This window comes from Cucurbita moschata, unplaced genomic scaffold, assembly GCF_002738365.1.
Source record: "Cucurbita moschata cultivar Rifu unplaced genomic scaffold, Cmos_1.0 Cmo_Scf00029, whole genome shotgun sequence".
Lineage (NCBI taxonomy): Eukaryota > Viridiplantae > Streptophyta > Magnoliopsida > Cucurbitales > Cucurbitaceae > Cucurbita > Cucurbita moschata.
In genome coordinates, this window is record NW_019268545.1 from 361,449 (window position 1) to 388,977 (window position 27,529).

At 36.2% G+C, this 27,529-nt stretch overlaps 1 protein-coding gene across 10 annotated transcripts; it reads right to left on the reverse strand.

Moving 5' to 3' along the window:
- Window positions 1-4,703: 4,703 nt before the first annotated feature.
- Window positions 4,704-27,529, reverse strand: LOC111463932 (phosphatidylinositol 4-phosphate 5-kinase 8-like). 10 transcript variants are annotated; one of them, XM_023107909.1, is made up of 12 exons: window positions 27,182-27,473; window positions 27,019-27,113; window positions 24,993-25,106; window positions 24,590-24,724; window positions 23,393-24,472; window positions 18,762-18,929; window positions 18,435-18,600; window positions 14,553-14,663; window positions 14,277-14,464; window positions 10,239-10,393; window positions 8,307-8,478; window positions 4,704-5,203 (listed from the first exon to the last, which is right to left on the reverse strand). In XM_023107909.1, exons 4-12 carry the CDS (start codon window positions 24,604-24,606, stop codon window positions 4,924-4,926), a joined length of 2,337 nt encoding a protein of 778 aa, XP_022963677.1. In that variant the 5' UTR covers window positions 24,607-24,724; window positions 24,993-25,106; window positions 27,019-27,113; window positions 27,182-27,473; the 3' UTR covers window positions 4,704-4,923. The 10 variants fall into 10 exon arrangements, with proteins under 10 accessions (XP_022963677.1, XP_022963674.1, XP_022963675.1 ...); XM_023107906.1 differs by lacking the exon at window positions 24,993-25,106 and having other exon boundaries at window positions 27,019-27,175; window positions 27,435-27,529; XM_023107907.1 differs by lacking the exon at window positions 24,993-25,106.

Consider the following 27,529-nt stretch of genomic DNA (forward strand, 5'->3'; position numbering starts at 1 on the left):
CAGATAGCTTCAGAGCACAACATTGCTGATCCATTTACAAAGCCCCTCACGGCTAAAGTGTTTGAAGGGCACCTAGTGAGTCTAGGACTACGAGTTATGTAATTTAGGGCAAGTGGGAGAAAAGGCATCAGTATGTGATGCCCTAGTTTATTGTATTTCTCTCTACTCAACGTTATAAAACCCAACTAGAGTTTTAGTCCAAGTGGGAGTTTGTTGGGTTTTATGTCCTAAAACTCATAGTTTGTAAACAAAGATATATTCTATTTTCAATAAAGTTATTATTGATGTTTATTCAGTAAAAATTGTTATTGAATAAAGTGAACTTTACGATCATTAATCTAAATCCAATAAACTAAGAACACTCTGGCTATAGTATGATTACTTGAACTATATGTAGAGACATAAGAGTGGATCAAGTTCAAGTATATAGTCAAAATGATCTATAGTATAAGGATAAGGCTGAGTACCTTATTCTGGGGACACTATGGATGCGGCCCACTTTTGTATATGATATAAACAATGTGATCACTAAATTGTGCATGTGGAGACATGTGAGTGGGGGCGTCCTATGCAATGAGTATTGCATAAGATCGGACCATGAAGAAAACCACTCTCACTTTATAAAGTCGTTTACTGTTGAGACTGATTTTCTTTTCATTCGATAACCTAGGTAACTCGGTTTTAATCCTGAGCTAACCATGAACTCCTGTTTATTCGGAATTATCCTTAGATTTGCATGGGTGAGAGTGGCTCTAGTTCGCCGACTCAACAGGCCTCCCATTTCAGGGGTAAGACTGGGTGAATGGCTGGGGATGTGGGGTGCAAGACGGAATTCACTCCTACCCACTTAGGGATAGAAGAAAGGTAGTTCCCTTAAGCACTGACTCCAGGTCTTGAACAAGGGGCCCCACCCTCTCATTGGCCTGAGAGGGATTTGGTTTACTGGTTGGACCACAAACCAATTGTTCATTAGAGGATCAGTGAGACATAAGGAACAAGAAGTAACTTCAGGGGTAAAACGGTAAATTGACCCAGCTCTAGTTACGAACAACCTGTGAAGGATCGACTTACTAATCATGGTTATATCAGATGGACAGAAATATATCTATAGTGAGGGGAGTGCAACTACTAGGCTATAGTGGAGTGTCCTAGTAGTTAACGAATGTTGGTTAACCAGGTTAATGAGTTTAATCGGTTAATCTTGGATCGTTGGAGCCCATGATCTATAGGTCCATTAGGTCCCTCTGCTAGCTCATATCGGACTAAACCATAGAACAATGTGACGAGTGAGTTCGAAGTGTTCGAATTCAAATTAGGGAATATGCGTTACATATATACGATATATTTAACCGCAATTTTGTTTTATTTACGAATTAAACGAAAAGAGAGAATGTGAGATATTTAAATAAGATTTAAATATCTTAATCAATTATGTGTCGGAATTGATTGGGATTGGCATTTGAATTAATATTAAATATTAATTAAATAGTTTAATTAATCATTTAATGTTACTTTAATTTGAAATTCATTATTCAAATTAATTGTTGAATTAAAATGAAGAAAGTCAAAATGTTGACTTTCATCTAATGGAAAAATCCATGTTAGTGGAATTTTGAGGTGTCAAAATTTGGTTTAACCAAACTTGCATGTTTGCCAAATAAACCCCACAAGTTTGAGTGGAATTTTGGGTGTCAAAATTTGGTTAACTCAAACATGCATGCTTGCCACATAATCCCAAACATTTGAGTGGAATTTTAAGTGTCAAAATTTGGTGATCTCAAGTTTGCATGAACATGCAAACTTGACTCTTTAAATAGAGTGATCATGATACTTGGAGGATTTTTCTTCATCTTGATGAAAAACATTGAGAAAAACTTCTCACAAACACTCTCTTTCACATATACAAAATCCCTCCCAAGTTTAGTCACTCACCGGATTCCACAATCCCGTTCTAAGGCCGGAGGATAGTGGAGAAGACACTAGTGGTGGTTCGAAACCGGTTCGTGAGGCAAAAGGAGTTTGAACTACAAAAGGTTAGTATTTAAACTCATTAAGTTTTAATACTTATGAACATGCTAGTGATTTACAATAATTGATGTTCTAAAAGTGCCTAAGATCCAAATTGCTTCCGCATGTGTTATATTAACACCATCAGTTGTGACCCTCACATTGCAACAAACAAAGTGACAACCCTCCAGTGGTACCCATCCAGCCACATGAAGGCCTAGATGAGTGCCTTGGTACAACTGAGAAGGAAGGTGCATCATCTAACAGACTACACATAGTGGGCGTTGAAGACAAGATGAGATAGAAGTAAGATAAGGGCCACAAGTAGACATAAGTATCAAAGATAGGCTTATTGAAGGGTCCGGTAGGGCTCTGAGCCTTAACTTCGAAAGGGGTTCCGAAGAGAATTTAGGCATGCGATTCTAGAGTCAAGTCCATCCATATGAAATATGAATGCTCGCTAAATTTGGTGTCAATCCGACACCAGACAGACGCTCCACGACATCGTATGACCGTTTGCCAAAATGACGTCTACCTTAGGGGGAAACATGGTGTTAGCTCTCCATCACTCCTGGGCCTGTGACCTAAGCGAGCTACCCTGTGGCACGTACGTGTGTCACAGTGAGGGTGAGCATTTGCCAGATGAGTGTCTCAAGCGACTTCCTTTGAAATGAGTTTTTCAAGGACATTGTTGGGTTGCATAGTGTGTCGGTATTGTACCCTAGTCCAGGTGTCAGAGGTTGGATTATGCACTTGTTATCCGATACGAAGTCCATAAATGATATGACATGGACACGGGAGTGTCCAATGCCTCGATAGAACCCAAATGGATGGATGTTTGAGATGTCCCTATGTTATGAACGACACGTGGGCCCATTCTTGATGGCATGACCGAGTCAGCTGTGATAGTCAATGACACCCGTGACTTGAGTTGGCGTTAAGAAATATGAGTCATGTTAATTGGGAACCAAGATGACTTGATGAGATGCGACGTTTTACATGAAAGACCTTGGCCTCGAGTAAAGGCCAGATCTAGCAGAATGACTTGGTGTAATGTAGAGACAAGTTTGTTGTGTAGTAGATGAATGAACATGCACGCATAGGTAGAGTCTGTGACCAAACAAGCTTGAATTTTGCATTAGGGATGTTCGGTTGACGAAGATGACCTCGCCTAAAATCTGACGAAGCCACAAAATCGGGTGAAAAATGAATATGGGGCTTGGATTCTCCTCAAGGTTAGACGTGAGCGTGTTCTTGATACATAGTAGTTCTTGATACATATTTCATGTGCGCACACACATAAACCTATTATGCCTAGCTATGGGTTAGTGCATGCCCACGCTACTGAAAATCAATGAAAAAAGAGTATGCATAATAACATGGTGTCCGCATCCATATGTAACATTCTCGAGAAGTAATTTATGCTCACGTGATAATATACATGAGGTCTCACAATACAACCACGACTGGCTTTCGATCGTTTTTTTAGAACTTGAATAGTAGTTGCTGCTTGTTTCCCTTGTGTGATTTTTTGTTGTCATGCATAGTGACAACCACGCAACCAGTTGGACACTTCAGCTCGATGAGACATTGCTGGTAAGTAAAATCCCTCGATCAACTTGTCTTCACGGTGCTTTTTTTGGTCAAATATTGCTCCCTCTAACTTGGGATTTTTTCCTTCAACTGTAGCAATAGGGAGACACAATTATCGATGCCAGCACCACCGTCTCTATTGTTGACAACCATCACATATCACCATGGCAGTTGCAAAACATCGTGAGACGGGTTATCGACGTGTAATCTATTGGTCACATGAAGGAAGGAGACGCGCGGTCCCAACTCCAAAAAAAATGAACCGACTTCAAAGATTTTGGTTCAGTAACCGATTAGTCGATTTAATTATGCTAGTTCGATTTGGTTGAATTGAACTGATTTTGATCCAACCATATTGGATGGATACGCTGGTAAGTAAAATGCTTAATGTATGGTATGATTTAAAGTACAATGTATTGTATGATTTAAAGTACAATTAAAATCTATGATGGGACTGATTATATGCATGATATCATGATATGATTGTTGTTACATGTTCGGACAGTTAGCCACCAAAGTCACCAAATGAAGTGATCAAGGTCACTGTATAAAGTGTGTACAATTTTGTTACTTGATTCCATAAAAGTTAGAGTATTATGTTAGTCATGGGATGGTCTCTAATTTTTGGAAACTAATCAGCTGAGTGGTCGTATGGAACAGTATACCATGTTAGATGAACACGACTCTCTACAATGGTATGATATTGTCTACTTTGAGCATAAGCTCTCATGGTCTTACTTTGGGCTTCCCCAAAAGACCTCACACAAATGGAGAAAATATTTTTAATTATAAATCCATGACCATTCTCTAAATTAACCGATGTCGGACTTTCATCATCCAACACCTCCCCTCGAACAAAATACGTCTCCCCTTAATCGAGGCCCGACTCCTATGGAGTCGTAGTCATTTTTTACTATGCCATGGAGGAGGCTTGACTCATTTTCTTTTGGAGTCCTTTGTTCAACGTTGGAGGAGTTACCAATCAAAAATTGAGTCATTAGGAGAGCTTCTAAATTGTAACCAAACAAACACTTTTCTATCAAAAACTGATAAATTGAATAAGGATGAGTTGATCTTAAATACGAACAAACAAACGCACTGAATTGTCTCAGTAGAATAAAACTATGGTCCATTTATTGAATAAACATTTATTAACTTTACAATGAATTGACTGTAAAATGATCCTGTACTCTTTATTTCAAAGGCAACTTAAGCAAATCATCTAACACAGAAAACAATAAGGACAACAAAAACAAAGGAAAGAGAGCACAGCTCAAAAAACCAAAATACAAATACACATACAAGCTGGTTTACTTACATTTTTCATGGCAAGTCATGGAAGACCTTTTCCAAGAACCTTTTGAATCGTGTGGCGTACAAATGAGGCTCCACGACCGATATCGAAAGAGGGTCGAATCTTAAAGACTTGTACGCATGCTCTAGCTTCTTCTTCAAATTGTATTCTTGCAGTATATCTATAATGCCCATGTAAAGAACTACGTCGTATAACTCAAAAAGTTCTACTTCTGAAGACTCCGACTTATCATCGAGAAGCTTGTGGCTAGCCTGGGCTGGCATATTTACTCCCAGCTGCACTCGAAATCTGCACATACAAAAGAAAATGGCTGTTAATCATGTGCTACATTGTTGCTAGTACAGAAATTTCTGTGTAACTAATTACCACACCTTAATCTATATTAGGCCCTTTTTTATTTATTAAAACGAAAGTTGATTCGAGTACTTTTGTTAATTTTGGTTTACAATAATTTCATCTGTATCTACTTTTCGTTAGGAATCACGAACCTCCACAATGGTATGATATTGTCCACTTCGAGCATAAACTCTCATGGCTTTACTTTTGGTTTTCCCAAAAAGCCTCGTACCAATGGAGATGTATTCCTAACTTATAAATCCACGATCATCCCCTTAATTAGTCAATGTGGGACTCCGCCCAACCATCCTCGAACACTTTTAAGTTCTATTATATCTTTTTTACAACTGTTTCTTGCAACAAGTATATCAAAGGCATTTTCTTGATATTGAATTAGTTTCAGTTTGTTTGCATTTTCAAATTCAGAGTTTCAAACTCCTAACTCGATGGAAACATTTAAATTTAAAGAAAAAAGATAATTACAAACGGTATTGTATTTATCTTCGATTCATGTAAATGCCTCGAAACGGAAGATGACTCGAGATGTTTTGAGAGAATTTTCTAATTCAATAAAATGGAAATTCAAGAGAGAATTTCAAGAGTTTCTTGAAATCCACTCACCAAACGAAGATTAAAGAGAAAGTCACAAGGAATTAAGTTTCCAAAAAATGTCTACTAAGACAATATTAAAAGGAAAATTTCAAGATCGTCAGCTGTTCAGAGCCAAAAGAAGAAAAAGAAGTATAATTTATGAGCATGATCTGACTAAAAAGCATCATTTCACTCTCTGTCCACAGTTATCATTCAAATAACAACAATTCGTTCCATTTTCAATATCAAGAGTAAGAACCCAAAAGGTTTTTTATATTATTCCCTGGCGAAACGTTTTAAACATTAGTAAAAATTAAAGGTTTAAGTATTTAGTTGGCTATTATGTTATAAACTTTATATTTACAATTACAATATGAAGAGTAAAATACATTTTTGGTTCCTAAATTTGAATATAGATTTTCATTCGGTTCCTATGTGTAACAACTATTAACTAATTTAGTGCAACTATTTACATCTATATTTTTTTCATTTTCTTTCTCCATTTTTCTCCTCTCGTGAAAAACTTGTGTGAAGGTGGGAGAAGGTATATGACATTCAGATCTAGGCCGGTTCTTATCTCTACGATTTCTATTTGAGAGGTCCTCTATTTCTCCTTAAATCTTGGGAGAAGAAATTTTTTTCCACCTCTTTAAGAAAAACTAACGTTGGAATAGGCTCTGAATATAACTCAAAGAAAAGAAACAACTGAAAATTTCATCTGGTCGGTATCGATAGGCAACGTTGGGGTCTAGTTGAGGGCTTTAAAGTGGGATCTGAGAGTATTCATGTGTCCCTTCTTTAGTTCCTAATGATAAAATTTTTTCCACGCAGGGAAGGAGGCCTCTGTTGTTAATCTTAATGGCCTTTTGTCATTCTTTGAAGCTAATTCAGACCTTGATAAATGGAGAGAAAAGTATGATCATTGGTTTAAATTGTGAACCCTCTAAAGTAGACTCTTAGGGGTCGTTAGTGGGTTATGAGGTTAGTAAGCTCCCATTTATATTTGGGACAAGGACGGTGGATCTTATCGTGCCAGGTGAGAGGTTGTTTCAAAGTGGAGGCCAGAGGTTTAGGCATTGGTAAACTGAGATTATGAAATAAGGCTTTCCTAGAAAAATGGTTGTGGTAGTTGTCCAAGGAATCTCATACTCTATGGTATAGAATCATTATATGTATGATCTGCACCATTTTGAGTGGCCCAAGTATTGGGTTGAAAATCTCTAGGAAAAAGGATTATTATTACCTTGACTTTTCCATTATTTCTAGGTCTGTAAAATACTCTGTCAGGGATAGGTGGTGGATGTTAAGCCCCTTTAGGGGTATAAGTTGCGCCCTTTATCACTTGTCTGATTAGGGGTTGCACTTGGTTGCCTCGATTTTGTCTGCCTCCAAGTCATCCTCGCTTTCTTTTGGTTTTTGTTGTCTTCTCATACACATTGAGTCAGTGGATGTGGTGTGAGATCCCATATCGGTTGGGGAGGAGAATGAAACATTCTTTATAAGGGTATGAAAACTTCTCCCTAATAGACGCGCTTTAAAAACCTTGAGGAGAAACCCAAAAGGGAAAACACAAAGAGGACAATATTTGTTAACGGTGTGCTTGAGCTGTTACAAATGGTATCAGAGCCAGACATCGGACGATGTGCCAGCGAGGAGGCTGAGCCTCAAAGAGGGGTGGACACGAGGCACTGGTCTAGCAAGGATGTTGGGCCCCGAAGGGGGGTAGATTTGGGGGGTCCCACATCGATTGGAGGAGGGAACAAGTGCCAGTGAGGACGCTGGACCCCGAAAGAGGGGGGGAGGGGATGATTGTGGGATGCCACATCGGCTAGGGAGGAGAACGAAACATTCTTTATAAGGGTGACGCATTTTAAAAACCTTGAGGGGAAACTCGAAAGAGAAAACCCAAAGAGGACAATATCTGCAAGCGGTGGACTTGGGCTATTATAGATGGCGGTTTATGACAGTGGCAGGCTTTTTTCCTATTATTTTCTATCATAGGGTTTATCATGGGAGAAGGCATTTGCAAGAGCTTGGGATCCTAATCAGTCCGAGGGTGTTTCTTCTTGTTCGTTTTTCTCTATTCTTTGCCCCTTTCGCTCAGTTAGAAGGCAGCAATGTTCTCCAGTCAGAGGGCTGCTATGTTCACCTCTCGGTAAAAGGTTAAAATCCCTAAGAAAGTGAATCTTTGGTCCTGAAAGCCTTACATTGTAGATTTATGTGGAATTTAGTACTTAGTAGAGACGGTTGGTCTTAAATCTTGGCATGCTAGAGCTTTATAAATATTACTGCGAAGTAGTAGGAAAACGTCACAAACTACTATAAGGCCAAAACCAAAATGTACGGTTTGACTAAAGATGGGCAAAATGTAGACCACATTCGATAAAACTCGTCCTAATATATATATGTTTGATCTTTCAAAATTGTTGTCAAACGGGACGAAATAGCAATAATGAAAACTGACCTCGCTGTACCAGGCAGTAATACATCAACTTCTCTGTCACCTAATGAGTAGGTCTTCAATGGTCTTCCTCTGATGTGAGGACCAGGAGCAGTGGTTACAGAGCTAGGTTCATGTGTTACAAGTAATAGACCCTTTGGAGAAATCATTGGCTCGCTTACTGAAGATTCACCTTCTGGAAGGAGGTCAAGAGCAAAAACATAAACGAATAGTTGGTGTATTATTAAAGACATTTCCATATACTACCAAAAAGAGGACGGTACCATCAGCTTTTTCAGCTTTAAACTTCCAAAGTAGAGGCAACATCAGGAATGAATACAGAAAACTATGTAACGTAAATATTAAATAAAACAAACATAAAACCCTCCATCCAACAGTCCCTAATAGCAAAAGTCCACCCTCAACATAGCAATAACAGAAGAGGATAAATAAAACACATTATGATACAATGTCACTATAAGTGTACACGCAATACACTCGTGGCAGAAGTAGTCATGTATGGAACCCATTAGTGAATTTTTCTGTTTGCAGTTTTGTTTTCAATTTCCGTATTGTAAGGAGCCCTCCACTTTATTTCTATTTTTAGTTATTTCCTTTGTTTTATGAGAATGATCCCCCATGATTGAGTCATGATTTCATTAATAGTCATAAACATCAATGAAGATGGTACCAAAAAATTCTCAATTGAGTACTTAAACTTAGAGGTATTAAGGTTCCCACTATTGGAGTCTTACAATTATTCAAAATAGGTCAAAATAAGAATTCTACTTCTCCCCCCACATAAACACCGTCTACCTCCACTTAAGAGAGACCCATAACTCGATCTCAAACTTGGGCCTGTAACACATTCCTTCTTGAGAGGAAAGGAAAAGAATGGCAACTAAAGGGAAAAAGAAGACCCCTTTAACATATTGTAACGAAAGATAAGATTCTGAAAGTGCCACCGGTTTTCTTTTTTGGGAATAAATTTTCAGTTCACTAAGTTGTGTATGAACCGTTTTCTTTTCAAAGAAACCAAGCTTCCCTTGAACAGGTGTACAAAGAAGACAAAACCATAACTGCAGAAATTAGGTTCCAATCTAAAAGGATGAAAGGTAGGATTCTAGAAGGCTTTGAGGTGGGCAAGGATATAGTGTTGGTATCCCATCTCCAGTTCACAGATGATACTATTTTCTTTTGTTCTAAAAAGGAGTCATTGTTTTTGTTTAATTATATTTTAGCATTCTTCAAGTCTATGTCGGGACTTACGATTAATAAAGGAAAATGTCAGATCATGGGGCTAAATTTTTTTTCCATAGAAAGTGAGGGAAAGTGGGTAGGTGGGCGCTCGTGTGGGGCATGAGATGGTCCTTTCCTTTTTATCTTGGTCTTCCTCTTGGAGTGATCCTAGACTCATACTCTTTTTGGAACTCCATGGTAGATAAGGTGAGGAAGAGAAGAAGAGAAGCTTCCTCTTCAAAGGAAAAAGATAAACCTTGATTCGTTCAGTTTTAATACGTATTCCTAGGACCCTCTGTTCGATGTAAGATTATTGAAAATCTTACGAGAGATTCTTGTGGGAAGGAGTTGAGGAGAGAAGGATGCACCTTGTGACTTGGGAGGTGATAAGAAAACGAGTGAAACTTGGGGGTTAGAACTAGGGAATTTAAGGATTTGTAACTAAGTCTTCTAGAAAAATGGCTTGAGCCTAATACTCTGTAGTGCAAGATTATTGTGAGCAAATAACAATATCATCCGCAAAAGTGGATGTTGATATAATAAAATATACTGTAACTCATCATCTTAAGCTTTCGGTTGATTGGTAATATAAGACTTAATTAATTCTAGTAAGATCCACAATGAACAAAACATTCAAATCACAGTAGTGTTCATTAACGTCAATGTAGAAACTGAACAAGTTCATGAGGTAATATTGTCAAGGTAGAGGAAACTAACCATCATCATGGTGTAAATTATCAGGATTATGAACTGTAGCAGGAGGTTCCAACAAAGCCTTCAGTTTCTCAGGAGGTCGAAAATGCACTCCGAGCAGTAGGCTATAGTCAATTATGTTCAGAGACTCCAAAAACATGCAATCGAGAGAAATTTGTCTAGCATTAAAAAAGAAGAAAGAATTAACTTGATAAGTGTGGTCATGTTACATTGACTTCTAACTCACTCTTAGTGAACATTATATCAATCTGGAGAGAAAAATAAGCTAAATATATAATTCTATAATTATTTAATTTTGTCTTAATATTTAAAAGGTTTCATTTTTGTCTCACTATCAACCATTGCAAGAATACAATCAATCTGGTGAAGTGGCATTAAAATACTATTTATTTAGTGGTGGAGATTTATTAAAAAAATGTTAGAATAAAAGGGATAGAACTAAACCCAACGAAGCATCAGCGGCTATTTTGAAATCTAAATACAAATTTTAAAAAAATTTGGATAAATTGAGCATTAAGATAAAAGGAAAGAATATAGGGGCATACAAAAAAATCAATCCCAGAAGAGCTAAGCCTACGTCCACCGCAATCCCACCTCTACCGTAAGCCCACATTTCCCCATCCATTTGCCCATATTCCTATCCACCACAAGCCCATATCCCTCAAGACGGGTGTTCTTCAACCCATTTGCTTTGTCATACGGACAGAACAGAAAAAGCTTGCTCAAATGGTCTCATATCGTGCAGATGTACCTTAAGGGAAAGGGAAAACTTCAGCACCTCATTGGACTAGAACCAGCAAAGACGGATCCTAGACTTACTGTATGGGACAAGGAAGACTCCATGATAATGTCATGGTTTTGTGATTCTATAGAGCTATCCATCAATGATACATGTATATTTTTATAGAATGCACAAGCCATATGAAATTTAATTCGTCACACTTACTCCTAGAGAAGAAATGCTGCTCAAATCTATGAAATCAAGAAATGACCGGAGCCATGAAGTAAGAAGAAAAACTGTCCTTGAACATGCCAATGTCTTGCAAACATTGTGGCAAGAACTTGATTATTATTGGGTATTCTGTAATTTTTTGGCAGGTCTCAACAACAAGTTTGACCAAGTTCGTGTACAAATCATCAAAAAAGAGGAAATATCGTTCCTAGAAGAAACAATTTTCCTTATTCTAGCCGAAGATCACAAACGAAGCTTTATGCTTGACAAACAACCCAGTTTTAGATACATCAGCCTTTGCTCTAGAGAAAGATAGAAATAATGGAATTAACAACCAATGGAAGTAAAAAAGACAACTTATGGTGTGCCCACTACAGGAAACCGCCACAGACGAAGGAGAGTTGCTGAAAGTTGGATGGAAAACCTCCCAACCAAAAATGAAAAAATTGGGAAAGCCAAAAAAAATCATGGTTTGGAAAACAAAGGAGAAATGTCGAAGGCACAAGCGTACATCACCGAGGAGTCCAAATCAGAATAAAAGCCACTCATTCTGGAGACTAGTAGATTCAATAATAAAGAAATTGAGAGATTGAAGGTGTTCTTGTACTCCCTCAATAAACCATCTAGTTCCAACGTTTTGACAATCTCATAATTCTTTATTCGCTTTTTATATAAATCCTTCAAAGATAAGTAGGTTAACTTTTGGATTCTAGACTCCGGTGCAACTAATCACATGACCTCTCACTTGCAATATTTTAAAACATATAATTCATGCCTAAGTACTAGAAAAATACAGTCGTAAATGGAACCAATGCAACCATTGCAGGAATGGGCAATGCATTCATCTCTCATCCGTACACTAAAACGGTCTACACGTCCCCTAATAGCCTTATTTCCTTACAAAAGCTTACTCATGACTGCCACTGTAGGGTTATTTTCTCCTCCTCATGTTGTGTTTTTCAAGAACAAGTCTTGAAACTAACGATTGGACTTAGGAAGAATTACCTGAGAGAACAACCAGTTATGCACCTGTGTCATATTTTAGTTTTCCCATTAAATATGGGATTTGGTTTATCACTTCTGTATGGGTCATCCCTCCTTCAGAGTTTTGAGAATTATGTTTTCAGGTTTGTTTGACAGATGCCAAGTTTTTTATTTTCATTGTGATACATGTGAATTTGTTTTACTTGGATATCTTTTCCCATTAGTCAAAATAAAAGTTCTACCTCTTTTCAATTGATTCATAGTGATATATGGGGGACTCTCAAAAGTCCAAGTTCTAAATATTCTTTGTGCTGGTTGATTTCTCACACTAATTGATGATTGCACTTCGGTCACATGGCTATTCTAGTTAGAGACCAACGTCTTGGAGCTAACGTTGGATCCGCTCAAGGACCTACTGGTTTAGGTAAATATCTAATGCGTTCTCCGACCGGAGAAGTCATTTTTGGGGGTTCAAATCTGCTATTGACAATAAGGATAATTTGTAGGAAATGGCCGGTTGAAAGGCTAAGACAGAGAGGAGCGAAGCAAGCAGTTCAAGAAGAAATAGGTGAAGGAGAGAAGCAAGCCTATTTACCTTGTGAAAGAGTGAACCTTCTCAAACAAAAATCAGATGTTAGTAATATTATTTTTATCTTCCACTCAATGATTCAAACCCAATTTGTAGTCAAAATCAAAACATTTCGAACTAACATGCTAGAAACTACTTCAATCAAACCTTATTCCCATATTTCCAATCTTAGAGCATTATCTATTTTTCTTTTCACGGGGAGAAAAAAAGAAAGAAGCCACCAAAAAAGTGTCCCACAAAAGAAAAAGGCAAACTAAAGGGTCTCCAATCAAGCAAAATAAGACCTAATGAATAGTTATAAAATGACTTGGTCATCATAGCTCACTAAGAGATGTTGAATCTAACAAAGGTCTGAAGCTATGTATGAGAGTAATTTTCGGACATCTTAGTGAGTGAGGAAATAGCAATATTTATACAAGAAGGATGCCAATCATATATCCAAAAAATTAACAGTTAGCCTAATTCTATGAAGGAAACTACAACAATAAACATACAAGAAAATAGTGTCTCCATTTTACAGTTCGAGATTGATTTTCTTTAGGGTCCAAACATCACTCTAAGGTCTCAAACCCTCCTAAGACTTCGTTATTCCTCACTTCAAATACCCCGCAAAACCACACACACCCTAATCTGTCACAAGCATCTCTTTGTAGCCCCAATGTCTAGTCAGACTTAAGTTAAAATCCTCGAAAAAAAACAACTTTAGATTGCTTATGCATAATCACAATTCCCGAGGATATGGTCAAGGTCCTCATCCACTTGCCTATAAAGAATGCAACAAAACAACCTAATCAAATTTCGCAACCTTATCAAAACTCGATCCAAGGTGTTAACCCATTCATGAAGAAAACTTAACCTTCTTGAAATTTTCACCTTCCACAGTCAGGCAATGGCACCACTCAAGGGAGAGGGATTGACCATACTACAAAAGAGAGACTTGCAAGAGAAGCATTTGGAAGTACAAGGCCTCAAAACAAACATTCCTACTCTTCAGACTACAAGAAACCTCCCCAATCAACGAAAGAAGGGAGAACGCCAAAACCCAAGCATGGGCAACGAAAAGGTCCAGGAAAGTGAAATACATCTGCCACCAAAAACTTCCTCATCAAGGACAAATGACACAAACAAGGGAAACAAGATGAAAAGAACGCCAAAACCCAAGCATGAGCAAAGAAAACGTCTAGGAAAGGGAAATACATCTGCCACCAAAAGATTCCTCATCAAGGATAAATGACACAAAAAAGGGAAACACGAAAAAGGATCGAGACAAATAATCCTACTTAAATTGTCCACCACAAGCAAGAACAAAAAAAGTTTTCCAATTGCAATCATACGGTTAAAAAACAAGAAAAGCTTTTAATATAATTTTGTCCTTTTTTTGTATTGCCATCATAATTTTAAGTGCTTAAAAAATAGAGTTTATTTAGTATCCAGTTTCATTATCCAGACATCTTAAAGACTATTCATTGACCGAAGTGCTACCTATAGAAATTTACTTCTAAGAGAAGGAAAGTACTTGAAAAGTGATTGTCGCAATAATTTGTCCATATGAAATTCATATGACAAATCGAGATCCTTCATTGTTATACCATCTCTGGATTTATCTCCATGAGTATATCTCCCGAGAGTTGAGCCCTTCAGATCATAACGACGATGAATTTTTAATTCTGTGCAGAACATGTTTCCCATGACCACAAAGCGTACCTGATAAGATATAAATGGAGTGATTAGAGGTGAAAACCAACAAGTTTAGCATAAAAGAAGATAAATCCATATAGCAGACAGTAGATACCTTACTGTGACCATAAATTGTTATGCGATGGAGACCAAAAAATTTTGTTATGAGAGTATTTTCATGTTCTTTTACATGACCATAATATTTAGGAAGCATTTTGAGTAGAACCTGCAGAAAGGAAATAGACTGTTAGTGAGGTTCTGACATGTATTTTCAATCTGATCATTCCCCAAGAGAAGATTTAGGAAGCATTTTGAGTAAAACCTGGAGAAATGAAATACTGTTAATCAGGTTCTGACATGATTTCTTAACCTGATCATTCCCCAAGAGAAAAGATGTTTAATCTGATTTTCTTCATAATAGTTCTGGTAATTTAAAGATGTTTATATTTTGTTATTTACTTATTTAATATTTAATTATTTATTATTTTAAAATGGTTTGTAGAATTAAACAAAAGGAAGAGGTCTTCAACCACCTCCTTTTCTTAAGGGAGTGGTTTATGCATATTGAGTCTGTCGGTTTTTCACATCATCCATAATAAGAGTTACCCAGAGATTTTGATGTAGTGAATTTCTTGAAGGCTTTCTTCTATTTCTTATGAGGTTTCTTGGGCCTTTGTACCTGCTTCTTGGGTGTTCTTTGTTAAGTTTTTTAGGCATGGCTAAAGTTGTTTAACCGTGGTTCTTGTTTAAATCTTAGGTCTTAGCTGATTGGCTTATCTTTGTTTAGAAAAGGCTGCTGTCCAGCCTATAAATACTTGTACTAACTAGCTGTTTTGGCTTATTGCAAATTAATACAGAAGTTTTGAGATTTAACATTAGATTTTCCAAAAGATTTCACAGAGAAATTTTTAGTTCTAATCAAAGTCTATTCTACAAAGTCATTCTTCTTTTACTGAGAATACAAGCAAAACAGCATTTGTAAGAACGAAGTCTGCAGAAGGATGTTGGTTTCTCGAGTGGAGTGAGTTAAGGATAGCATCCAGCAACATACTTCAACCCAAGCTTTCTAAATCCTTGCTTTATTGATAAACAGTTTATCATACATGGTTTGCTGTTCTGTTTGTCAAGTATTTAAAGTACTCCTACTCCATTATATTTTAGCAGATTCCCCAACCTTAAAAGAGAGACTTATTCCTAGTTCGTGTTTATTCGGCCCACAGTTTTAGTACTGGGTTGGACAACATAATCGTCCACCCATGTGTTTTCAATCCACTGTGCTGCCACAAACTTATTATGATCTTCCCTTATATTCTAAGGCAAGATTGTCATTGTTCTCCTTCCTTCTTGGCCACACCTTCGTGGGTCTATATTCAATCCTCATTTTCATGGACTTATCTTTATAGAAAATTAGATCCACGTTTGTGGGCCTTTTTGTGTTTGTAAGTTCAATCTGATCTACCTTCTCTCTTCCGCTAGCTCCATTTGGTAAAGTCACCAAGCTGCAAGAATACAAGTTTGATTGTTGGTACGGTTTCTCTCTTGCAGTCATGGCTCACTCAATTGTCCAATCTCAATAGATGAATCTACTGACTTCTCATTCACCATGACAAAACATAAGGCCACTCGTTATCTTGCTCATTAGAGTATTATCTCACCATGTTTTTTCATGCAGTATAACATATAAAAACAATGGATTGTAGACTCTAGAGCATCATATCACATGACTGGCAACATCACTGTTTGTAATGACTTCAAATCACAATCTGGTCACTCATCAGTTTGAATTGCAGATGGATCTCTCTCTGAAGTTAAATAAATGGAGTCAATAAAATTATCAAACAATCTCTTACTCTGTAATGTCCTTTGCGTTTTAAATTGACTTGTAATTTGATGTCAGTAAGCAAAATTATGAGTGACTTGGACTGATCTTTAAGTTACATCTAAACTTGGATGAATTTTAGGAAGTGAATCTCGGTAGGTAATTAGCAATGCTAAGCACATGGTGACCTCTACTTTCAGGAAAAACATCATCCAGGCTTGTCTTTCAACTCAAATCATTAGTCCTTCCAATTCTACTAGTCTTATTCTCGATTCCTCTTCCCGTTCTAGGTCCTTGTCAAGCGAAATTCAAATAATGTTATGGTGCTTTCATTTGGGTCATCCAAATTTTTTGTATCCTGAGAAATTTGTTTCCTCATTTATTCATCAACAGGAATTCATGTCTTTTTTTCAGTGCGAAATTTGTCAACTTCCAAACATACCCAAAATAGTTATCCAAGTGTGAGCTACAAATCTTTGAACTCTTTTGCACTAAGCCACAGTGATTTCAGAGACCTTTTTGAGGTAGCTCGTTCTCTCATGTTTGCCAGTGATATTCCAAATCATCTATGGAAATTTCCTTCTTTGACAACCAGTCCTTTTTCAGCAAGTCTCAGATTAACGGGAGAATATGAGGGAATTAAAACCAATGAAAGTTGAGTCTACATGTGTCACAACTTCTACTCCCATTGTGGTTGAGGTTTTAAACTCTCCTCCAAATAAGCTACATGTTTCTATGTTGGATCAACCTATTGTTTCTAACTAACATGTAGTCTGACAAAGTCGAACTCCTATTGTTTACAAGGGAAGGAAAGAGGCTACCTTGCAAGACTCGAAATATCAACCACCTCAACCTGACTTATCCTCTTTGAATCTCGCTCATGGGAATATTACTTCAATGGCTCCCTTAATAAAAGATGTTGCACCCACCAATAAAAGTTTTATCAGTCATCCAATTGAAAAATATGTGCTTTCGTCTTATCATGCCCTTGTAACTCAGTTGGACAAGTTCTAAACACTATTCAAGATGCACTTAAAGACCGAAAGTGGAAAAAGGTTGTGGATGAAGAAATTATACCCCTTGAAAGTAATGGAACATGGACTCTAACAATGCTTCCTCTTGGAAAGAATATTGTTGGCTGCAAATGATTTTTCACGGTTAAATATAAGTCAGATGTCCATGTCGAAAAATTCAAAGCAAGAATTATTGCCAAGGTCTTCACCAAGTCTTATAGTATAGATTTCAAAGAGATGTTTATTCTCATTGGCAAATTGAACATTTTATGTGTCCTTTTATCATTAGTTGTAAATCAAGACTGACCTCTTATCAACTTGATGTCAAGAATATATTCTTGAATGGTAATCTCAAAGAAGAAGTTTTTATCTCAAAGAAGAAGTTTTTATCCAAGTTCCTTTTAGAATGGAGAACCATTCTAACAGAAGCTTGGGGTGCAAGTTGAAAAAATCTCTGTATGGATTAAGTTGTTGACATTTTCTCCAAAGTATACCGAAGGAAAACTTTGATGAATTCAATTCCAAGTTTGGTTTGTATTCTATATACAATCTAGCTTGAGGGGAGTGTAGTTTTGTGTTCAGATTAAAATAAGTCTTTTATTTTTTGAGTATTTTTCTTTATATTAGTTTCCTGAGTAGAAATTTCTCTGGTATTATGTTTACCAATTATTGAGCCCTTTGTTAAATGCGAAAAACTACTCCATCCAAAAATAGTATTTCCTTTTAAACATTATCCAGTTATGTAACTCTCTACATTCTTCTAGCTTAAAAATAATCAAAATTACCTCTAAACCACTTTTTCAACCAGACCAGCTGAACTTGCTGTCCTCCCCATTCTTTTGGCCCCAAGAATATGTAAATCTCAGGGTATCATCCTAACATATGTACATTAAAGCTGAACGATTTTAATATTTTAAAAAAGAAATTCTTCTTTCAGACATGATATCAATCAAGCACAGTAGAATTGCCTTTTTAGGATATGTTTCCTGCAATACAGGAAAACTATATTTTAAAGAAGCAATCCTGTAGCCATCTTTATGGAGGTGTGCCAAACCATCATAATTGAATTTTTAAGAAAGTGCACTAAAGATCATAGGAAAGTGGGTTTTGGAATTCACTAACTAATAAAGTCAAGCCAGGGATCTTTAGTTTAATGCCTTCAAACCTTCAACTCAGATTTCTTCAGAGTCTTGATCACAAATCTATCGTCTTGAGAAAGGTAAAAGATACTTCCACTTTTCCCGGGAGATGAGAGTTCCCTTAGACCATCATCGCCACATATGGACATCATATACTCGGCTGCATCTAGTTTGAACATCTCCCTCAAATTCCTAATATTATGAAAAAATAATCATAACAAATAAAGGTTCTAAGTTATGATCATTATTTGAACGAAGAAGAACATATCAGTAAATTATAGAGTGCAAATGAGTATGATGATATAATAATAAATAAGAAATTTGTGAATGAGGTGCAGTAGATTATTAACTACCTGAAGACCATAGGACAATAGTCTTTCCAATGAAAGTCAACAGAATAGTGTGGAGGTGTAAACTGAGAGCCCTTTCCAGGAAAGTACATCACTATTCTAGCCCGTCTTCCAAAATCAGAAGATCGAACTTCACGCATGGGAACTGGCGTAATCTTACCAACAGTATACCTGAAAACTTCAAATAAGATAATTAGTATGCATTATTATTTATTCAGTTTAGACATCTCATGAACAGGCCTAAAAATAAACTCCAGACAACCTTTAGGAAGCATTATTTTCCGGTCTTTAGTTAGCATTCGTTTACTTATGGGAATAACGTTAATCCCTTAATTTGAGAAACAATTATTTGAATAATTAAATATTTAAAAAAGAGTTACCTATAACTTTTTATTAAGGACGGTTAATTCTAACCATTATAGTTATAACTCAGAAAACTCCTATAAAATTTTCTCAAGATAGTGGGCATCAAGAAAGATTACATCCTGCTCTAAAACTTTAATGCCAGCAGCCTGGTACTTAGCTCATATTAAATGATAACTAGAGGCACAATTGGAAAATCTTAACAATACTAAGCAGACTGGTAACTTCAATGTCGTCACAAGCAGAGAAGATGTACCATTGGCAAATTGAAGATAAATAATTTGGACAGTCACTAAAAATGGGGAAAACACTGTTTACCGATTATCCAGCCTTTCAGGAATAATCTATTCTGAAAAAAGGAGAAAAGGAAATTGATATTTAAGGGTAATCTTAGCAAACTCCCTTTATTAACCGAGATTATCAAGAAAATCCCATTCCATTTTGATAAGAGCATTTTTTAAAAAGGAAATACACTAGTTGGCAAATTACTCTTATATGATTTTTCATTTAATCAATGAAAAAAGTTTATCTTTAAAAAAGGAAATACATATTTTGTTGATGTCATAAAACTTCGGAAATTTAGAAAATTAGGATCCGAATACCGCCACGTGGTTTCAAATTACTACCACACTTGTTCGAGATCCCAATTTCCGTCCAACATTCCAACATATCTCGAGGATAGTTTTGAAACATTTACGAAAGATTAAGAGTAATATTGCAACTTTGGAAGGAGTGATTTTTGTAATTTAGCCTAAATTTTTTAAATAGAGTAATTTCACAAAGGAAAAACTCAGAAATCCCAGATAAGAGCATCTTTTATATCTAAATTGAAAACGATGCTCTCCGTTCCTCCATTCATCAACTGCCTCATGGGTTATAAGAACTGAGTAGGTGGAATACAGCGCTACTTAGAAACAAATACATAGCTGAATGGGTCTGTCTATAATCTGGTCGGGTCAGCTTTGCATTCTGTTCCTAGTTTCAAATATAAGGCTAAGACAACATCTTTCTGTATGAATGGCAAGAACTTAAATATATAACCAGTAAACCATCACCTTGGCTTTCTAGAGTAATTGCAAGAGGGCTGTATCTAGATCCTTTTTTCCATCGTTATTCTGACTTACATTTCTATGGGAAAGATATAAATATTTTCTCAATCTTCAAACAATTTAGGTTTAACTTTTTGTCCTAAAATTTTACATTTTTTTTTGAAGTTTTTATTTACTTTTCACATTCAAAACTTCATTGAAATCCACATTGCTTTGTAATGTAACTTTCAGTCAAGGCTTGAATATGAAAAGTCATTCTTCCGACAGAGAGCTGGAGAATTTGGCGCTCCTCACTGAGAAATTGGACTTGATTCACCTTCAAAGGGAAATAACCAAACTATTTGGAAGAGGTTGTCGTAGGAATAACCTTAATTTGAGGAGTATAGGTGCAATCTCTATTTCCTATTTTCTAGTGTTTCCTTTATTTTAATATTTCCTTTTCTGTCATGTTTCTTTCCTGTTTTTTTCTTCTTCTTCTTCTTTTTTTTTTTTTTTTTAATTATTTCCTTTTCTTATTGTTTGTTTCTTTTTCTATATTGTTTTCTTTTCTCTAGAGAATTAGTTGTATTGTAAATAAGCCTATTTTCTTCTATGATGAATAATAAGAATACAAAGTAAGCCTTTATTGCTAATTAAACCTAAAGTCTACACTAATCGGTGAAACCTTCATAGTTGACGACCATTCACCATGGCCAAGACCCACCCAATGTTTTTCCCGCTTGTTTATTCCACTATCATGTTAGAAAAATAAAAAATCTCATCACTAATAGAGGAAGTTCCATCAGCCTATATTACTTGCAATTATTACAGAGAATAATAAGCGTCTCACCTATGTCCCTTCTTAGTTCATCAATAAATATGTGATTTGGATACATCAACTTCACATGGATCATCCATCATTTAGAGTTTAAAAATTAAGTTTCTAAATTTGTTTTAAGGATTCAAAGTTCTTGATTTCCATCATGCTACATGTGTATCTGTCAAACATGTCAAACATACACGTATATGTTTTCATATATAATAATAATAAAAGTCCTACTTTTTTCATTTGATTCATATTGATATGTGTTCCAAATATCTAGTGATTGTTGGTTCCTCACATTAATTGTTGATTGCACTCAAGTCACATGGTTATTCCTCCTCAAACAAAAATTTGATTGTAGTACTATTATTCTGACCTTTCACACAATGATTCAGGCTCAATTTGGAGTCAAATTTAAAATATTTAGAACGGACAATGCTAAAGATCACTTCAATCAAACCTTATCTCCATACTTCCGATCTTAAGGCCTTATTCATAACTCTTATTGTGTTATTATGTCACAACAAAATGGAGTGACCGAGAGGAAAAATGGATACCTTCTAAACACTACCCGAGCTTTGCTTATTCACGGAAACATATCAAAGTCTTACTGGAGATAGGCTGTTCTTACTGCAACCCAAATGATTAATCATCTCCCATCTCGTATCCTAAATAATCTAAGCCCAATGGAAGTTGTCAATCAATTTCATACCACTTTCAAACATCAAATGGTCTCAAACCTTGCTCAAAGAGACAAACTCGATCCTAGAGCAATTAAGTATGTCCTTTAGGGTGCTCTTCAACAAAAAAGAGGTACAAATGTTACAATCCAACATCTAGGAGGTCGTACAACTCAATTGACGTGACATTCACCGAGCACAAATCTTTCTTCTCTAATACCACTCTTCAGAGGGAGAACATAGTAATTGAAGAAAGTGTGGTAAACAATTGAACTTGAGAATATAGGAACAATAACTATTGAGTCCACTCCTACTACCAATTCCAATCATGACTTACAAACCAAGATCAAGGTAGAATAAAGCCACCTCCTAAATCGTCCAATCCACCTTCAGTGCCAGATCCATTGTTCTATCATGTATATGCTACTTGGAAAGTCATTTCAGAACCAATAAAAGTCTAAACATTCGAAACGACTAAAAAATAAATGCAACACAGGTATGAAATGGAACTCCAGATGACCAATAGATGACAATATCATAACTATTCATAAACACACTAGATAATGTACAAAACAGCCCTTATATCCTCTATCAAATTATATCCATCTTGAAAGATTATCTCCATCACACAAAAGTTCTATTGTGAGTCTAAATTCAATTGTTATACCTAATACAGTTTCTGATGCTTTATCCAAAAGAAAATGGCAGAAGGCTATGAGAGAAGATGCATTCTCTGGAAAAGAACAACACGTGGGAGCTTGTAGATATGCCAAAAGGGAAGAATATAGTTGAGTACAGATTGCTTTTCATAGCGAAGTGCAAGGCTGATGAAACTTTGGAAAGGTACAAGGCAAGGTTGGTAGCTAAGGGATATACTCAAACTTACGGAATAGAAAGACATTTGCTCTAGTTACAAAGATGAATACCATAAGAATATTGTTATCCTTGGTTGCTAACTTAAATTAGCCGCTCTCACAGTATAATGTGAAGAATATGTTCCTTCACAACGATCTAGACGAGGAAATCCACATAAGCATTCCCCCAGGATTTGAAGAAAACTAGAGGAGTGAGTGCGGAGGCTAAGAAAAGCTCTTTATGGAATAAAATAATCGTCAAGGACGTGGTTTGAAAGATTCACAAAGGTGATGAACAATTGTGAATATAAGCAAAGTCAAGGAGATCACACTCCCTTTATCAAGGGCTCAAAATCAAGGGAATTTACCGTGCTTCAATATGTAGATGACATCATAGTAACTAAAGATAATGAAGAAAAAAAAAAGATTGAGCTTAGGAGGAAATTGATGAGAGAATGCGAGATCGAAGAACTTGGGAGGCTACATCCTACAATAATTTAGAAGTTGCAAGCAACTCTTATTCTTATGCTCAAATTTCTAGATCTCTCATTCTTTTCAACTTGAATTATGATAGCCATCATCAGCAAAAGAAAAAAAAAATAACTTTGTGATACATAATTATGTGGATCAGTTCTTGTCAAGTACAATTTATGGGAATGTGTATGATAGTATTCATCGAAGTGTTACTTGTGCTACTACTAAAGATTTATATTAGAATATTTTCGGCATTTGTTTTATCTAGGTATCCTTTCAAACTAATCTAATTCTATCTTCATTGCTTACAAAAATTCTCATTATATGCAAATATGAGGCAGCCTGTGGTCCAGATTAGAGTCATTTAGCATAACAAATTTAACCTACATAGTCATAAAATTAACAGATTTACCTTATACCAAGTTGCAAATTAAGCATTAAATAGTAGCTCCGACGACTTTCAAAGAAGTTAATGCATGACACCTTTCTTGCTTCTTTGACAGTAGTTTTCTTTTGTTCCTTACTTCTATGAAATATTTCTTCATAGTCCTTAACCCTCTCTTGTATCAACACTCCTTGCACGTACTCCCTTTCATAAACCGTTCTATCCTTATATGCTACATTATGTTGACCTTGGTCAGATGTATGGGACATCATACAAGAATCTTCATCAGCTAATGCTTCTCGAGTAGGATCACTTAAGCCCCAATTTATGTCCATCGACCTAGGCCAATTTGATAGTCCAGCACTTGAAATTCCAGTGACGGAAAATTTCTCTGAGAAACTGTGCTTAAGGCCATGCTTTGGAGCTTTTTCTTTCTCTGAATTTAGTGACAGCGTACGAGATAGAAACCCTTTTCCATGAATATCATAACCAAGAAAGTTATGCCACTTCTCCAGGGATGGTGGTTTGCTTCCAGCAGGATAAAATGTTCCTTTTCCATCCTTGAGGCCCCTACTCCATGATCCAAAGTAATATGCACCATCAGCAAAATGATAGACCCCAGAACCATGTCGAAATCCATTCAACCAAAAGCCAATGAAATGATCACCATTTACCCATTTCATGATCCCTTTACCACACATTTGCCCACCCTTCCAGTTCCCAATATAAGAATTTCCAGAACTCCAGAAGTATCTACCACAACCTTCAGGCATCCCTTCTTTCCAAGATCCATCATAAATGTCTAAATTAGCATATAGTTTTTGTCCAATCCCATGGTGAATATTCATCCTCCAATCTCCATTATAGATGGACCCATCAGAATAGTTGAAGGTGCCAAAACCATGAAGATAACCACCGGAGATTTCACCCTCATATTTTGCTCCTGATGGCCAGATAATCTTTCCCTTACCTGTCATTTTTCCATCTTCCCAATCACCGTCATAAGTTGTTCCATCAAACCAAGTGTACTTTCCCTTCCCATATAGCAAACTATTTTTGAAACTGCCGATATATACATCTCCATTTGCGAAAACATTCTCAGTAATCCTGAAAAGAACAAATGCTCTTCAAATATGTTGACTAAAAAACAAAGTGTGCAGGTTATGACAGCGTTGAAAGATACAGAAGTAGAAGAGAGTTTCACTTGGTTAAAGATGAAATTACCCTTGGAAATCTTCCATGAGCACAGGTCAAATTTTCTGCACCATGACATCCATGACTTCCATCTAGGTTCTTAAAACCAATATGTTTCCCCAATGTTGACCATCCATACGAATTATATCATCCACTTGGGAAGCTCTGGAATAAATCAAATATGATCATAAATGAAGGCAAAAAGTACCTCAAAAAATTAAAACACAGCAACCAAATGGTAGCAGTTACATTCACCATTTCAAGGGTTTATTGGGTGTATTTTTAAAAAACCATTCCTAAAACTTCTTTGTAGATAACTGTTTTCAAATAGTTTTGTCCTTAAGCATGTTTTTAAATATTATTCTACCAAAAACAATTGTACATCAAAAACAGTTATTTTCTTAATTTCTAAAAAGAGAAAATTGTTTTAAACCTGGCTTTCAAACAGGCCTTCAATCTGCACCACTACAGATTCCCCATTAGCACAAGAATAATTTTACTGTGTAAGTTCTAATGTCTAGCACCATATAATGTTGAGGGTTGATAGCTGCATCTTGGTGCCAAATCTTGGATCAGAAAAAACTGGTCCATAGTTCACACATGGGCGTTCTTACTAAACTAAGAGAAACAGCAATATAACAGAAAACTAGTAGTTTCGTAATTTAGTGAATGCAATGCAATGGCTTGGAGAAGGAGATAATCAAGCATGAGTTAGATGTAATTTTTCTTTCACACCCTTGAATTAACATGCTTAAATGTTTACTTTACATATTTGTAAATTTTCTTTCAAGACCATTAATTAAAATCAAACCTTAAATCATGGAAATAACTACCAACATCCATCGGCCAATTAACTGTGAAATCTTTATTTAAAAGCTCACAAAACTGCAACCTACATTGCATAGACACATATCTAGAAGATAAATGGTCCAGAAAAGTTGAAGCCCTTTGTGTGGCTTCTTTATCAGGAAGGTATGAATACTGCCAGTAGGCTTCAAAGAAGATGCCCCTCCATTGATCTAAAGTCCAAGTTGCTGCACTTTGTCTGAAAGGCAGGGGAGGACCAATAACATCAGTTTTTCCATTTTTCTTGCAAGCCAAACATATTTAGACTCTTCGTTTTTTGCTTTGGTTGTTCTGGGGTCCTTGATAAACCAAGGATACTATCCTTTAGGCTTCATTTTTTTATTTTTTTATAATAATGAACTCAACTTTCGTTGAGAAAAAATGAAAGAATAAAAGGCATCATTCAGGCTTGGATTGCATGCGATCATAGATTTAAGATTAGGGCTAAGTTGCTATAGATTACTGCTATTAAGTGATCGTGAGGGCTTTATGGCATGACAAAAATCAGAGAATCTTCAAACGAAAGTGTTTAAATTGGGACGAGTGGATGTATCTAGCAAAATACTATGCATCCTCTCCGTGTGCACTATCAAGTTTTTTTTCTTTCTTGCTTTTTTCGTAAACTCCCAATAGTAGTGAATGTTTTGGTAACTTTTCACTAATGCAATGAAATGCGTTCCTTTAAGAGGAGGTAAAATAAAAAGAAAAATAAACCGAAGTAGAGAAGATTGTGGTTAAGAAACAATTCTTCCATTATAAAAAATCTATATACTCACAGAAACACGCAGTCTAGAATCAAAAGTCGTGCTCTGCTCCAATTAAAAAAAACTAACTGCAATAAAGGAAGGAATTCCCAATATTCTAACGGTGAAGAACCCTACTATATAAGAAGAATCTCCTGCAAAAGAGAATTCAATTGACCAAAAAATTGAATCAGCTATTTGGCTGATCAAATAAAAAAAAAAAAAAAATACTGAATTCCTCAGTAACTGAAATCAAGGGCATATTGAAATTGGTATAACTTGGCTAATCAAATATACCGAGAAAAGAATACAAATAGAAATCGACAAGATTCATTCGTAAGAGTCCACTAAACAGAAGTTCCATAGAACTAATCAATGTACATTTGCTTCCAAATGAACAAAATTCAAAAAAAAAAAAAAAAAGGGCATATTGAAATTGGTATAACTTGGCTAATCAAATATACCGAGAAAAGAATATAAATAGAAATCGACAAGATTCATTCGTAAGAGTCCACTAAACAGAAGTTTCATAGAACTAATCAATGTACATTTGCTTCCAAATGAACAAAATTAAAAAAAAAACAGGCAATACACAAAATTACAAACTGAATTGATTTACATCAGAAGAAATAAACTAACCAGGAATCGGTACGAGACATACGAACAGATACCTCTTATAAGCTAAGCAGAAGGGAGAAAGGATCGAAAGAGTAAATAGTGAGAGTGAGGGAGAAGCCCATAAAACCCCTCGAGACAAAGAGAAAGAACAAGAGAATTCCCTTTTCACTTGTCCCCCACCATCGAATTCGGTTATCATTAAATAAGAAAAGAAGGGCATTTGTATCCATAATAAAGTTAGCAGCTCATTACCACAGTACAGCTCCAACTCCGAATCCACAATTGACCCTCTCGCTCTCGCTCTCTCTCTCTCTCTTCTCTCTCTCCAAATGGATCATCTAAAATCACTGTTCGATGCGCGGATGGTGAGACATCATTATAGGATTGAAAGGCATGCAAATACAAGTACCTGTACCAGTCAAAGAAAAGCGCTGAGGAATCCAAAACAGCCAAAAAAAAAAGCAGCAACCGCTTCGATGCAGAAAGGAATCGACCACGTTCGGTGCAGGGAAAATGGGGATTTGGATTCGGATTTGGATTGGATGATTGCTTGTGTATGAAGATGAAGATGAAGAATCATGGACAATAATAATCACGTGGAAGCACAGGAGAGAAGAACAGTATCGATTCAAATGGGCAGTATTAAAATGGAGGAAGCAGAGCTGTACCTGATCATCGATAACCTTTTTCTATCGGTCAGGGCTTTGGAAGAAAAGAGGGATCAGAACTGTACGACAAGCCACAAGGCTGGGCTCTACTCTAA

Bases quoted from the DNA above. Each gene is read 5' to 3' on its own strand.
- LOC111463932 (XM_023107906.1), bottom strand. The intron at 18,930-23,392 runs GTAAATCTGTTA...TGAAGTTTTCAG, and splicing joins AATTTGCAACTTGGTATAAG to GTATACTGTTGGTAAGATTA. The intron at 8,479-10,238 runs GTTAGTTTCCTC...ACCTCCTTCCAG, and splicing joins TAATTTACACCATGATGATG to AAGGTGAATCTTCAGTAAGC.